The following is a 15,435-nucleotide window of genomic DNA, read 5'->3' on the forward strand; positions in this document are numbered from 1 at the left end:
AAACATCTGGATCAGATTGTAGTTCATGACGCTACTCTCATGCAGTAAAAACGAATTCAGAAGAAAAAGTTCTAAGATTCGGCTCAAAAGCTCATGGAATCCTCATCAAACATATAAATCCCCATCGAAAATCCCTTAATCCCAACAATAAAACAACTCAGACATGATGAACGAAATCAAAAACATAGTATTAATAAGTAGAATAGAAACCGAAATTGAAAAAGAAAGAACAAGGGTTCAAGAGACAAATCTCTCTCTCCCTAAATGCTAAAGTAAAAACTATAAGAAAAATATGAGGTAATGATTTGGTTCTATCTTTTAGGATTCCTAAAACATGTATTTATAGTGCTGAAGACATCTCTGGACGTCACTAAGGGTTTCTCCAAATGAGGGAATCATTGTGGGCTTCAGAAATGGGCCTTTGGACTCGGAGTTGGCTGGCCGCGGTCGGGATGGCTGTGACCGCAGGGAATGGATGGCTGGCCGCGGTCGCGGTGCTTCTGACCGCGGGAAATTGCTTGTTGGCCGCAGGTGGAAACGTTTGCCGGCTGGTTTACGGGAAATCTTGCTCTTCGCGTATCTTTTGATTGAACCGTTGGATTGCCAAGCTGTAAAGTGTGCTGGAAAGCTGATACTTCCATCTTTAAGGTCTCCAAATTTTAGTTGGATCAGATGGTGAGAAGGCCTTCAATCAGGGGTGAACTTCTGATGGTTTGACTCTGAGCTGAAATCTGGTTTTCTATCCATTTTGTTAAGTTTTTCCCTAAGTTACCTCAAAAGAGTCTTGGAACTACAAATACTAGAAAAACGTAATAAAATTACTTGAAAGAAATTAAAACCATAGAAAAAGTATTTCAAAATGATCCATAAAAGTGGTCAAAATACAGTGTTATCACTACTGCTTAGTGAAAACTTTTATGAAAAAGTTGCTGGGAAAAATTTTATGTAAAACCTTTTGAAAAAAAATTTTGAAAAATTTTATGTGTCCAAAAAAACTCAAAACAAATCAAATTTCATTAGTAATGGATGAACATCCTCCCCCAGACTTATTTCACACTGCCCCCATTGTGATAAATCTTGGAAAAAATGGTAAAGAAAATAGAAAAATTGAAATGTTTAAGAGTACTAGTGCTGCTCGTCTTTTGTGTTTGTTCTTCCTTATTAAAAACCTGAAATTAAATGAAACAAAAACGAAGCAATGGAAATAGAAAATAAAGGTCAAAGGGAAATAAATAAAATACCAAGTGGATTGCCTCCCACTAAGCGCTTGTTTCAAGTCATTAGCTTGACATTGCTGCTCGATTAGACTGAACCAGGGTCGTGACACTTCTTGATCTCATCATTTGCCGATGATGAATCAATCAAAAACATCACTTCTCTCTCGTCTTCTCTTTCTTCAGCCAGATATGGCTTTACACGCTGTCCATTCACTGTATAAGAGTTTCTGGTTTTGTCCCATAGGACAATGGCTCCGTATGGTTTGACTTCCTTTATCGTGAAGGGTCCTGACCATCTTGAACGTAATTTTCCTGGAAAAAGCTTAAGACGAGAATTGAAAAGAAGAACTTTATCGTTAGGAGCAAAAGTTCTATGAATAATATTCTTATCATGATATGCTTTAGTCTTCTCCTTGTAGATCTTCGAGTTTTCGTAAGCATTGTGTCGGATTTCTTCTAACTCGTGAAGTTGAAGTAGTCTTCTTTCTCAAGCTGTTTTCAGGTTCATGTTCATCTCCTTGATAGCCCATTGCGCTTTATTCTCAAGTTCTACTGGAAGGTGACATGCTTTTCGTAAACTAGATTGAATGGTGTTGTTCCTAATGGCATCTTAAATGCTGTTCGGTATGCCCATAATGCGTCGTCAAGCTTTGTAGACCAATCCTTGCGATGAACTGCAGTTGTTTTCTGCAAAATCGACTTGATTTCTCTGTTTAAGTTTTCTACTTGACCACTGGTTTGGGGATGGTATGGAGAAGCATTTTTATGTGTAACTTCATTCTTTCTAAGAAGATTCTCGAAAACTCTGTTGATGAAATGTGATCCTCTGTCGCTTATCACAATTCTGGGAACTCCAAAACGCGGGAATATAACTGATTTAAACAGCTTTATGACGACCTTTGCATCGTTGGTGGGGCTAGCGACTGCTTCAACCCACTTAGAGACGTAGTCTACTGCTACTAAGATGTATTGGTTTCCGAAAGAAGTCGGAAATGGTCCCATAAAATCTATTCCCCAGACATCGAAAATTTCGACTTCGAGAATAAAATTTTGAGGCATCTCATTCCTTTTGCTTATGTTAACCATGCTTTGGCATTTATCGCATCGCAATATATAAGCTTGAGTATCTTTGAACAAAGTAGGCCAACAGAAACCTGTTTGTAAGATCTTTGAAGCGGTTTTAAAAGTTCCAAAATGTCCTGCGTAAGACGAGCTATGGCATCCGAATAAAATTCTTTCCATTTCTTTTTCAGCCACGCATCTTCGGAATAACCCATCAGCACATCTCTTATAGAGATAGGGTTCATCCCATAAATAATGTCTTACGTCTTTCAGAAACTTTTTCTTCCTATACCCAAAGAATTATGGTGGTTCTAGGTCAGCTGCTAGGTAATTCGCTATATGCCTAAACCATGGGGTGTTGAAAGCATCTGATCGTCGCATGAGTTGACGTGGTGGGGCTGCATTGGTGGGAACTGTGTCCATTGCATAGATGTTTTCTTCTGGCAAACTATCATTTAAAGGCAATATTTCTTCAACTCGAATTCATGAAAGATGGTCTGCAACTCCATTATCTGCTCCTTTTCGATCATGAATTTCGATGTCGAATTCTTGTAGTAGGAGGATCCATCTTATCAACCTCAGTTTAGCGTCTTTCTTAGACATTAAATACTTGATTGCAGCATGATCAGTATAAACTATGACCTTAGATCCTACGAGATAAGAACGGAATTTCTCAAATACAAATACTACAGCTATAAGTTCTTTCTCGGTTTTTGCAAAATTTCATTGAGCTTTGTCTAAAGTTTTGCTTGCGTAGTAGATTACGTGCAGTTTCTTATCTTTTTGTTGGCCAAGAACTGCTCTGACTGCGTAGTCATTTGCATCGCACATGATGTCGAATGGGAGTTTCCAATCAGGTGCTTGCACGACTGGAGCGGAGACAAAGGCTTTTTTGATTTTCTGAAACGCGGCTAACCACTCATCATCGAACTCGAAGTTCGTTTTTTTGAAAAGCAAACGCGTAAGAGGTCTAGCTATTTGAGAAAAATCTTTTCTGAAGCGCCTATAGAATATTGCGTGTCCTAAGAAACTACGGATGCCTTTTACGTTTGTGGGTGGTTGTAGGCTTGTCATGACTTTGATTTTTGCTTTGTCAACTTCAATTCTTTTTCTCGAGATTTTGTGCCCAAGCACGATTCCGTCTCGTACCATGAAGTGACATTTTCCCAATTTAATACTAAGTGCTTATCTTCACATCTTTGCAGAACTTTACCAAGGTTGGCTAGAAATTTTTCAAAAGAAGATCCATAGACCGAGAAATCGCCCATGAATACTTCCATGAAATCTTCAATAAAGTATGTAAAGATCGACATCATACACCGCTGGAAGGTAACATGTGCATTACACAATCCAAAAGGCATACGTCGGTAAGCGAACGTGCCATATGGACAGGTAAATGTCGTTTTTTCTTGATCCTCCGGGCGAATAGGAATTTGGAAAAATCCGGAGTATCTATCAAGGAAGCAATAGTAGGCGTGATTAGCTAACCTTTCTAGCATTTGATCTATGAAGGGAAGTGGAAAATGATCTTTCCTAGTTGCTGCGTTCAGTTTCCGGTAATCGATGCACATGCGATGTCCAGTGACTGTTCTTGTAGCGATCATTTCATCTTTATCGTTTTTAATGACAGTGACTCCTCCTTTCTTCAGGACAACATGAACTGGGCTAACCCAAGTGCTGTCTGAGATAGGAAAGATTACTCCACCTTCTAAAAGCTTCATAATCTCCTTCTTGACAATATCCATGAGATTAGGGTTCAGTCTCCTTTGAATTTCGATTGAGTTTTTAGCATTATTCTCTAGATAAATCTTATGCATACAAAGATCTGGAGAGGTTCCAGGTCTGTCATCAAGTGAATATCCTAAGGCTTTTCTATGCTTTCTCAGCTCAGACAACAGCATTGTGGTTTCTTCTTCTGTCAAACCAGAGTTCATAATGACAGGATAAGTAGAATTTGGTCTAAGGAAAGCGTACTTAAGTCCGACGGGAAGAGGTTTAAGCTCGACTTTAGGGGCTTTTAGCTCGCTCCAAGGATCATTGATTGCTGCGGCAGTGTCTTTTGGAGGTGTATGAATATTTGGTTGGTCTTTAAGATCTAGATAGTTCAGAGGTTTCCTATAAGTTTCAGACTTATCAAGTATACGCGCGCATTCACTCGAAATTTCTTCAAGGAAATTGCGTTCGTCTTTTGCGGGTGAAAGCGTGACACTTAAGGGGTCGTCGAGAACTAGATCTTCATAGACTTCCTCAATAATTCCTTCTCAGGAAGCGCAGAATTGCCAAAGGTTGCTTTATTACGGATGCTGTTTGCGAAATTGTTGATGAAAACACGAGCATTTTCTACAGATCTAGTTGAGAAGTCTCCATTACTTTCTGTGTCGAAAGAGTGTCGTAACTCTAGAGTAATACCTCGATAGAAGATACCCATTAGGTATTCGTTGGTATATCCGTGATGTGGACAATCTCTTTGGTATTCCCTAAATCTTTCCCAAGTATCTAAAAGATCTTCATCTTCTTTTTGTTTAAAAGTACTTATCTTGTTCCTTAAGAGATTTGAACGATTTCTAGTGTAAAAACGATTTAGGACAGCCTTTCTACACGCTTTCCACGTTTTTAGTGAAGCAGGTTCTAAAGATTTTAGCCATTTGCTGGCATTGTCTCTCAAAGAGAATGGGAAAAGACTACACTTGTGGTAACCCCCATTTGCTGTAATGGTTGCACATAATTCTTCGAACGTCTCGATATGGTCTATCGGGTGTTCAAATGAATAACCATAAAATTGATTTTGTTGAACTAAATGGATATAGGGTACCTTAATTTCGGTTTTTCCATCCTCTGGTAAGGCTGATTGAATAGCTCTTTGATCTCCCAAAAACTTCTCGAGTGAATCAAAACTTCCAATTAGTTCATCATCATCTTCATGTTTTGCCGATCCGATTAGCACATTGTCATCATAGATCGATTCTTCAAACTCATCGTCGGTCAGGTCATCATCATCGATCGGATCACCATCAAAACGATATGGTGGATCACCAAGAATCCCGGGAACATGTTCCCGGTCTTTCATTGTAGAGAAACCTGAAAAATTCAAAAGAAAAACTAAAATAAACAAGTGTTCTAATGGATTTAATCTGGGATTCGCAACGAAACAAATCAAAGTACCCGGCAACGGGGCCAAAAACTTGATTGCGATTGTAAATGGGGTATTGGTTCGTTTTACTAAGCTTCAGGTTTTAAATTTATAACCCCTAATTGTCTGCAAGTGCACAAATGTGCGCTGTAGTACTTAGGGTATCGATCCACAAAGACTTAGTTGTTTCAGTACGAATTCACGGCAATGATTAAATCAGATTAGAACTAAACAATTTGGGTTTTGGTTTTGGGTTTTGGTTGTCACTAAATCTAAACTAGAAAGCTAAACAACTAAAAGCAATTAAAAACAAGAGCAAACAAAAGCAATTAAAAACAAGAGCAAACAAAAGCAAGTAAAAAGCGATTAAAGAAGCGAATGGAAGCAGGTAATAAGCGAATGAAAAGCAAATAAAATCGAAAGTTGTAAGCAATGAAAAACAAACGTTGGGGCTCAAGGGGTTTCGCAGGGATTCATGGACTAGGCTATGTCGATTTTAAACAAGTGATAAAAGTAATCAACTACGTATGTTCTAGAACTCGAGGCACGGAAGTATGAATAGCCTACTTTTGCAGCACTAAACAACTATCCCTCATAACCCTGATCAGTAGGTTTCAACTCTGATCATGGAAGGGAGAAGATGCAATAGCAGAACAAGACTCATGAACATTCACAACTCAACTATAGGTAGGTTTTCACTCCTATAGAAGAATTGCTCGTTTCACCCTATATCAAACAATCAATGAAAGCTTTCACAACATATCATATCAGATCGGCTTCTAAGTGGCCAGCAAAGAATCACGCAGTAAGATTAAAGGCAAACGAAGAACATCTAGAAGATTATTAATCTTAAATCTATCGATTCATAAGCAAAGACACATGAAATTTCCTTTGAAAATTCCCTTTAAACCCAACTGGATAACTACTCAAACATATTGTAAACAACCATCACAGAGTATTAAAAGTTACAGGAAATTAAAGAAAATAGTGAAGAAAAACGAAGAACAGAGTTGCAGGTGGAGGCACGATGATGCTCTCCAGCGGCGGCACCTTCTTCGGGATCATCGGCTTCTCTAGGGTTCTTTTAAAATTGAGGCACAAAAACGAACACACCCTTTAGAATGACCTAAAGGGGGTATTTATAGCTTCTGAAGTTGTCATGGACACTTAGGACTTCAAAAATAAGGAAAGGAATTGATTTGGGCTTTAATTAGGTCGGCTGGAAAGTGAACGACTAATGTCCGCGGTCGCGGAGCTTCTACCCGCGGGAAAATAGGTGTTGGCCGTGGTCCCGGCTCGTGGCTCTCTTCCGAGACTGCATTTTCTGTTCTTGCATCGGGAGTGTCTGAAGATCTAACCGTTGGATTGTCTCCAAACCAAATGCATTAGAAAGCTGGTTGGATCCTCTATGTTGTCTCAAATTTTGGGGGTGATCAGACGGTGAGAAGGTCTTCATCGTTTGTCATACTTCTGACGGTTTGCATTTATCCAAAACAAATTGCATATCTTTTGCCCAAGTTTCCTGAAAAATCTTTTGAAACTATAAAATAATGAAAACACTTTAAAAACCAGTGAAAACAGAGTTAAAACACCTGCATAAGACATAATTGTGATCCATAAAAGTGGTCAAAATACGGTGTTATCAACTCTCCCAGACTTACCTTTTTGTTTGCCCTCAAACAAAATCAGATCAAGCCAGAAAAGAATTTTAAAATCGCATGAACTAAACAATATTTTTTTTATTTGGGAAAAAAATAACTTATTTTGCTCTAGCTCCCTTTGCAAGACTATTGATGTGATTGTAAATGGGGTATTGGTTCGTTCTACTAAGCTTCAGGTTTTAAATTTATAACCCCTAAATGTCTGCAAGTGCACAGATGTGCACTGTAGTATTTAGGGTATCAATCCAGAAAGACTTAGTTGTTTCAGTACGAATTCACGGCAATGCTTAAATCAGATTAGAACTAAACAATTTGGGTTTTGGTTTTGGGTTTTGGTTGTCACTAAATCTAAACTAGAAAGCTAAACAACTAAAAGCAATTAAAAACAAGAGCAAACAAAAGCAAGTAAGAAGCGATTAAAGAAGCGAATGGAAGCAGGTAATAAGCGAATGAAAAGAAATAAAATCGAAAGTTGTAAGCAATGAAAAACAAACGTTGGGGCTCAAGGGGTTTCGCAGGGATTCATGGACTAGGCTATGTCGATTTTAAACAAGTGATAAAAGTAATCAACTACGTATGTTCTAGAACTCGAGGCACGGAAGTATGAATAGCCTACTTTCGCAGCACTAAACAACTATCCCTCACAACCCTGATCAGTAGATTTCCACTCTGATCATGGAAGGGAGAAGATGCAATAACAGAACAAGACTCATGAACATTCACAACTCAACTATAGGTAGGTTTTCACTCCTATAGAAGAATTGCTCGTTTCACCCTATATCAAACAATCAATGAAAGCTTTCACAACATATCATATCAGATCGGCTTCTAAGTGGCCAGCAAAGAATCACGCAGTAAGATTAAAGGCAAACGAAGAACATCTAGAAGATTATTAATCCTAAATCTATCGATTCATAAGCAAGACACATGAAATTCCCTTTAAAAAATCCCTTTAAACCCAACTGGGTAACTACTCAAACATATTTTAAACAATCATCACAGAGTATTGAAAGTTGCAGGAAATTAAAGAAAAAAGGGAAGAAAAACGAAGAACAGAGTTGCAGCTGGAGGCGCGATGATGCTCTCCAGCGGCGGCTCCTTCTTCAGGATCAACAGTTTCTCTAGGGTTCTTCTAAAATTGAGGCACAAAAACGAACACACCCTTTAGAATGACCTAAACGGGGTATTTATAGTTTCTGGAGTTGTCCTGGACACTTAGGGCTTCAAAAATAACAAAAGGAATTGATTTGGGCTTTAATTAGGTCGGCTGGGAAGTAAACAACTAATGTCCGTGGTCGAGGCGCTTCTACCTGTGGGAAAATAGGTGTTGGCCGCGGTCCCGGCTCGTGGCTCTCTTCCGGACTGCAATTTCTGTCATTCTTGCGTCAGGAGTACCTGAAGATCTAACCGTTGGATTGTCTCCAAACCAAGTGCATTAGAAAGCTGGTTGAATCTTCTGTGTTGTCTCAAATTTTGGGGGTGATCAGACAGTGAGAAAGTTTCATCGCTTGTCATACTTCTGATGGTCTCCATTTATCCATAATTGCTCATTTGTTCTAAATTGCATATCTTTTGCCCAAGTTTCCTGAAAAGTCTTTTGAAACTCTAAAACAGTGAAAACACTTTAAAAACCAGTGAAAACAAAGTTAAAACACCTGCATAAGACATGATTATGATCCATAAAAGTTGTCAAAATACGGTTATCAACTATCCGCTCAGACATTTAGACTTCTGAGGATATAAGTCAAAGTGAATTTCGAGAAATTCTCTTCAAAGATATGGAAAGATTTCAGCTCTGTCATAAAGGAAGGCCAATCTTCAGGAGATTCATTCATGTTCACAAGGTCCTAACAATCAGTCTGGAAATAAACCGAAATAATATGTATCTCTCTCAAGCATGACATAGCCCATAGGAGGCTGTCCATCTCGGCATGAAGGACTGAGAGGCTTCTGTGGCATCCCCGGTGTCCGAAAATCTCATTTTCCCTGCTATCCTCGAAGTTCCATCCGAGGCCACTAACCGGTCCGTGATTGATCCAAGAAGCATCAATCCAACATATCAGAAAACGCTGGTCCTAGGGAAGAGATATCGGAGGAGGAGGGGGGACAATCGTTCCACCTTCTGTGACATCACCGTCTTCGGGTTGGTTCGCGATTCTCCAACTTTCTGCTTCCACTTTTGCATGGAGCAAGGTATCTGCCGGGGAAATTCTCCAAATTGAATAGACACCAAAGTGTTTTGGCACACTTATTTTTTACTTCTCCTTATTTTAGTAATTATTTTTTACTATTACCCTCGTCTATTCAATTTCTAAGTACTCTTTACCTTTTTTCTCTCTATTCTTTTCCACTTTATCTTTAAATTCATTTTTCATTGGTATATATTTTTTTATCTCATCGATTTTTCTCAGATAAAACTTTTTTTAAAAAAAAAAAAATTCCAGATGTATAAACTAATTCACAACAGATACATACATATCTATATAGTTACGTATATATGTACCATAAATACGTAAATATACATGTGTATCCATATAGTTATATCCACGTATGTCATAAGCACGTAGATAAGCATACATATTTATATAATAGTGTTCATGTGTACACAACTATATGGATACGTACGTATGTAAATTTTCATGTGTATCTATATATATAGTTATATCCACATATGCTATATGCACGTGGATATGCATACATATCTATATATTTGTGTTCATATGTACACAACTATATGGATACGCATGTGTTCTATCCATAAACGATAAATTCTTTTTAAATAAAAAATTATAAAATGGGTATCAATGTATTAAGAAAAAAGAAATATAATTCATATTGTAGAAATAATTGTTCGATTGTTTTTGTAATAAGAAATAAATAAGGAAAACAAAACATATAGGGTGTGTGATATTAATGTAATCACAAATAAAGAGAAAATAAAGGTATGTAATTATGTGTTGATGAGAGAAGTTTTTTTGGGGATTTTCTTTTGTATAAAGTATCAAAAGTGTCTATGATGGACATTAATAGACAAACATGTCTATGAAGGACATTAATACACAAAAAGTGTGTCAAATGGTAACACACTCTTATAAACTTATACAAGAACTTAGATATAATTTTATAAGAAATTTTTAAAGTTTGATTAAAAAAAAGAATTATGATTAAAACTTACTTATTAAACTTGATTTGTATACAAGAAGGGAAATACAAAGATTAAAAAATACAATGATGAAAACTTTAGAGAGTATAGAAATGTACAGAGAATTTGTAAGTCATGTCTCACCAAAAAATCACTATGCACTCTTCTCCAAGATTTCTCTCTTACTTATACAAAGAAGTTGCTAAAACTTTCGTAAACTAAATGATGATATATGTATCTTGATATTGTGTTTGAGAATGCTGAGTAATCTTGATATTTTTTGTCTTGAGGGTTCTTTTGATCAGACTTATCTCTGCCTTGATGTTGCTGTGATTGAAGATGCTATCTCTTTCTGGATTATCGATGTTGTCTTCTTTCTTCTTGGCTGATGATGTTGTCTTGATTAATAATCTTGTTTTCTTCTTCTTTTCTATGATTCTTCTACCAACTTGATTGTTGATTTTGTTTCTTCTTTGAATATTTCTGCAGACTTTTGAGACTCGTTTCTTTGTTTTCTTCCTTTTTGGTTTTTTTTTCTTCACATTTTACATTTTATATTTTACAATAGATGTTTACATATTAAAGGGGGTTGTGGGATAGTAAACTGCCGCATGGGTCTTCGTTTTGTGTAGTGTCTTATGTAATATCGTCTTCATCATCGGAGGAAGATATTTGCATAGCGATCTCTTCTATTATTTTCTCGATTTTCTCTTTTCCTTTGCTTTTCTTGGATCCTAAGGATAAAGTTGTTGACTCCGGTGGACTGTTTGGTTTTTTAGAGGTGGAGTTGATGAGTTTTTTTTGACCAGGTGGTAGTGCTCGGGATCTTATTGCAACAAATTGCTTAATTTGGTAATGGGTTGTATCCATTTTTCAAGGTTGGTAACAGATCAACTGTTTTGTCCCACCATTTTACTCGATATTCTCAAACTAATGAGTATCGATCCACAAAGAGATTGTCTATTCTACAAAAACTTTAAACCAAGATTAATATACGGTGTGTGAACCAAAACTCGCACAACCAAAAATTTGTTAAGGAAAACTTAAGGGATCGGAAACTTCTAGGGTTGATCGCAAGAACAGTAAGATCGAAGGAAAGTTTTTGTTGCTGAGAAAGTATTTTGCTCTTATTGCTTAGGGTTGCAAAAGTTACATAATGAATCGTAGGAATCTTCTTATTTATACTAACTTCTTAAACCGCCTCTCCGAGAATCTCGGGAGAGATTTTAGGCATATTTTCTTATCGCTTCGTGCGGCCACCGTCATAATACTTCTCCTAGGACTTCTGTGGGCTTTTGACTTCCAAAGCCTTGGTTCGGGCCATCTTGGAAAACCGGCTCGGCCTAACACCTAGGGAAACGATTTGGCCCATGCCTCTTCTTGCACTGCTAAGCCCGCTCACTGTTCTTCTCACAGCTCGGCCCATTTAACCTTCTCCACGGCTCAGCCCATTCGCCACTCGAGTTGAGATGTGACTTGGTCCACCTCGCCGAGGCGCGGCTCGGCCCAAGCGTATTGAAGCGCGTCTTGGTCTAGCTTACCGAGGCGCGGCTCGGCCCAACTATGTTGAAGTGCGGCTCGGCCCACTCTGTGTCCTTCTTACGGCTCTCCCCGCTGATCTGTCTCCACGGCTCCCCCCACTTGTCTTGGTGAGCACAGCTCGGCCCACTAACTTCGTAGGGCAGCTCGGCCCATGTTTTGTGGACGGCTCGGCCAATTTGTCTTTCTTCCATACTTAGTCATTTTGAGATGGTTTTATCCGCTTGGGGTGGAAACCGACCCCAACAGTTAGCCCCCCAGCTCGTCAGTTTCGGAGGCGAGAGTGACGAGGTCCATTACTCCTGACCGTAGGATAAACCATCGAGTCAAGCTGTTGCGGCATAAGCCCAGGTGAGGTGTTTTGGAAATAAAGATGCCGAGGCGTCCCCAAAGAGTGCCGAGGATGCCGAGGCGTTCCCAAAAGGTACCGAGGATGCCGAGGCGTTTCAAGAAGGTGCTGAGGATGCCGAGGCGTTTTAAGAAGGTGCTGAGGACGAGGCGATTCTGTTTAGTATTGCCGAGCCGTGATTCGAATTTAATGACGAGGCGTTCTGTGAAGACTATGCCGAGCCGAATAAACGGCAAGGCGTTTTGAGAAGGTTGTGCCGAGCCGAATCGTTAACGACGAGGCGTTTCAAGAGAAAGTTAATGCCGAGCCGTTTCTTAAACGACGAGGCGTTTCGAGAGAAAGTTATTGCCGAGCCGTTTCGCTAACGACGAGGCGTTTACCGTGGCGAGATATTGGCTGAAAACTCAGGTATCCCAACCGTTGGTCTCCGAAAGAAAGTTCCTGATTTATTGGCGCGTGTAACCGACACAGTTCGAATTAGTTAATACGCTGCGGATCCCACGCGCCGTGAGACGGTTTCCGAGGTTCACACGGAACTCACGCGCTTCGGTTTTCCTATAAATGGGTGAGCTCCTTCATTCTTCCTCATTATCTTCAGACTTACTCGTTTTCACTAAAAGGTAGCTCTCCCTTCTCTCTTCTTTCTCTCTCTAGTTTATTTATTTTCCGGCTAGGGTTCCGAGGTCTCCGCCGTTCCAAATCTTTTTCCGGCGGAGGTTCGCCGCGTCGTGCTGTAATTCTTGTATAAGTTGTAAATTATGTCGAGCCGCTCTGACGATTCGCTGGATTCGCTTTTTCATTATGAGCCGAGCCGCGTAGATGCCGAGGCGAGAGGTACAACAGAATCTTCTGAGGCGTCTGCCTTGCCGAGCCCTTCCAATCGTTCACCTGGGAGTGACAAGGCGTCGAATCATACAAATCCGCCAGACGTCGGCTCTCCGGATGACGAGCCGTCGGTTTCGACGAGCCGTCCCCAGGTTCCTACTCCTGACAAAGATATTAACCGTGCCGCAGTCAAAGCCGAGGAGGAGGCATTTCCCTTTGATTTACTCGAGGCGAAGCGTGAATTAGAACGTCTCATGGCGTCCCGAGGCGCTTCTTCATCTAGGCGGGAACAGCGAGTAAAAAGACAAAAACCTGACCCGCCCAGTTCTACGCTCTCCTCCTCTGACTCACTCGAGGCGTTGAGGCGTCGCTTCGGGATATCCGAGGTGGTGGAGTTTATCGTTCCAGAGAAGAACGACTGAGCCGACAAGCCTCCCGAGAATCACTTCACTCTATACGAGGTGTTCTTCGAGCTCTGTTTTCTCTGGTTCCCGATCCCTGAAATTATCCTTGAATACCTCTGGAAACATGGGATCTCGATCGGGCAGATCATGCCGAGGGGACTGCGGCATATGATCGGTATTTTAGTTCGAAGCTTTGAGTGCGGGCTCGATATCGAGCTGAATCACCTGCTGAACTTGCTGGAAATCAGGAAAGCTCCGAAGGGAGATATGTTTTATATTTCCAACAAGTCCAATCGCCGGATTATAGGCAGTTTTCCAAGCAAAGATCAATTTTGGACTGAACGTTTCTTCTACGTCTTGGTGAACGAGGCATCGGTCGGCGAGGATTACGTTCGAAGAACCAAGACCACCTGGGGACCAACTTCCTTTGCTGAATCTCTTTTTTTTTTGCGTTGTTTTGCAGTTTGGAACGTTCTTCCCCCGATTCCCGACGACCTTTTTATCGTTCGAAACTCCCTTTCGGCTCGGAAGGTTAACTGGAGAAAGAATTTTACCCTCGAGAGAGAAGAAAAGGCGCGAGCTATTCTTGCCGGAGTCCCTGTCAGCTCTTCATCTTCCAGCTCCTCAAGAGATACACGAGAAAAGATGGTGATAATCGCTCTGAGAGATAGGAAGAGGCGTGAAGAAGAAGAAGCCACGAGGCGAGCCGCCGAAGCGGCTAGAACAGAGTCCGAGGCGATTCCTCAGACCGATCTGCCGAGCCGTGAAGGTGACGACACGGTTCGGGTCGCAGAGGTAAACGTTGCCGAGGCGGCTGAGAAAGTAGCAGCGCCCGAGCTGGAACCGGGCGAAATTATCCCCGAGGCGTCTAAGGACGACTCGGCGGCGCGGAGTAAAACTCCTTCAAACTCTGCAATCCTAACTCTTCTGAAGCCATCAAGGCCGCCGACTTTGGTTGTACAGAAACACGGCCCTAGCTGAAAACGTTCGGCCGCTGACAAGGGGAAAGGCATCGTCGCTCAAAAAGACGAGCCGTCGAAAAAGAAGCGCAAGCCGACACCCGGGGATCCTGCTGCGCGCAAACTGGTCGTTGACGACCCCGACGCCTCGGCAGTGATGTTTGCGCGTGTTAATAACGCGACCACGCGTCTTCCTCCTCCGGAGAAGCTGAGGAGGCCGAGGTCGTACGGCGCGATGGCGCAGCGCGGTACCAAGGTATATTCTATTCGATCTCCTCTACTTTCGTGAATTCTTACTAAGTGTTTAATGAGGATTATCCCTTGCAGTTTGTTGCGGCCATTAACGAGCTAATAACTGAGTACGAGGCAGACCTGTCTAAGGTCGAACATCGCTTGGACGAGGCCTGGAACGAGACCGCGGCGTCAAAGGTGAAGCTGGACGAGGCGATGGCCAGGGCGTCCAGGCTGGAAGAGGAGAAGATTGTTCTGCGCGCCAATATTGACAAGGTCTCCGCCTCGACCATTCGCCTCGAGGAGGCGAGGAGAGCCAAAAGCGCCGAGGTGGCGATGCTCAAGAGGCGTATCGAAGCCAAGGACGCCTTGTTTGACACCAAGGTCAAGCGGGCGAAAAAGGAGGCGAGGCGGGAGCTTACGGCTAAGTTTCAGGAGCGCCTCCCCAAAGTAGAGGAAGGTTTGGCCAAGCTCGAGAAGGCCAAAAATGATGAGAACGATCTGGGGCAGATCAAAGGCAATCTCGCGATGATTTCCGACCTGGAGAAGCCGGACGCCCCAACGCTCGATGACGAGGAGGCGAAGCTGAAGAGCTGGGAGAGCGAGTACGCCGACGATGAGGCGTATGAGCGCATTGCCTCCGAGATTCAAGGCGAGCTGGTTTTCTCTCCTGTATCCCGGACTCGGTAGACACCAGCATTGGAAACGAGCCGCTCGAAGTGACAGCGGCCAACCTGGGTGTCCTTGATCCGACCGGATCGAACGCGGGGACACCGGCCCTCTCGAACCTCCTTGCTGAGCGCGAGACGCAGTCTGCGACCTGATACTCTCTGCTTTCCCTTACCGTTCGTCGCGTATGTTTTTGTACTTAGGCTTTTGGATGATTTGCTTTTGAACTTTTTGGTGTAACCGGTGC

At 41.5% G+C, this 15,435-nt stretch overlaps 1 protein-coding gene and 1 non-coding gene across 2 annotated transcripts; both read left to right on the forward strand.

The window, feature by feature from the left end:
* Positions 1–4,723: 4,723 nt before the first annotated feature.
* LOC112087925 lies at positions 4,724–4,831 on the forward strand. Its single transcript, XR_002900330.1, has one exon. It is a non-coding gene; the product is annotated as a small nucleolar RNA R71 (small nucleolar RNA).
* Positions 4,832–13,476: 8,645 nt separating this feature from the next.
* LOC112087739 (uncharacterized protein At3g60930, chloroplastic-like) lies at positions 13,477–15,209 on the forward strand. Its single transcript, XM_024157610.1, has 4 exons — positions 13,477–13,504; positions 13,793–14,283; positions 14,332–14,544; positions 14,616–15,209. The coding sequence occupies exons 1-4, from the start codon at positions 13,477–13,479 to the stop codon at positions 15,207–15,209; spliced, it is 1,326 nt and encodes a 441-aa protein (XP_024013378.1).
* Positions 15,210–15,435: the final 226 nt, after the last annotated feature.

The sequence above is a fragment of the Eutrema salsugineum genome, unplaced genomic scaffold (assembly GCF_000478725.1).
Source record: "Eutrema salsugineum unplaced genomic scaffold, Eutsalg1_0 scaffold_16, whole genome shotgun sequence".
Classification (NCBI taxonomy): Eukaryota; Viridiplantae; Streptophyta; class Magnoliopsida; order Brassicales; family Brassicaceae; genus Eutrema; species Eutrema salsugineum.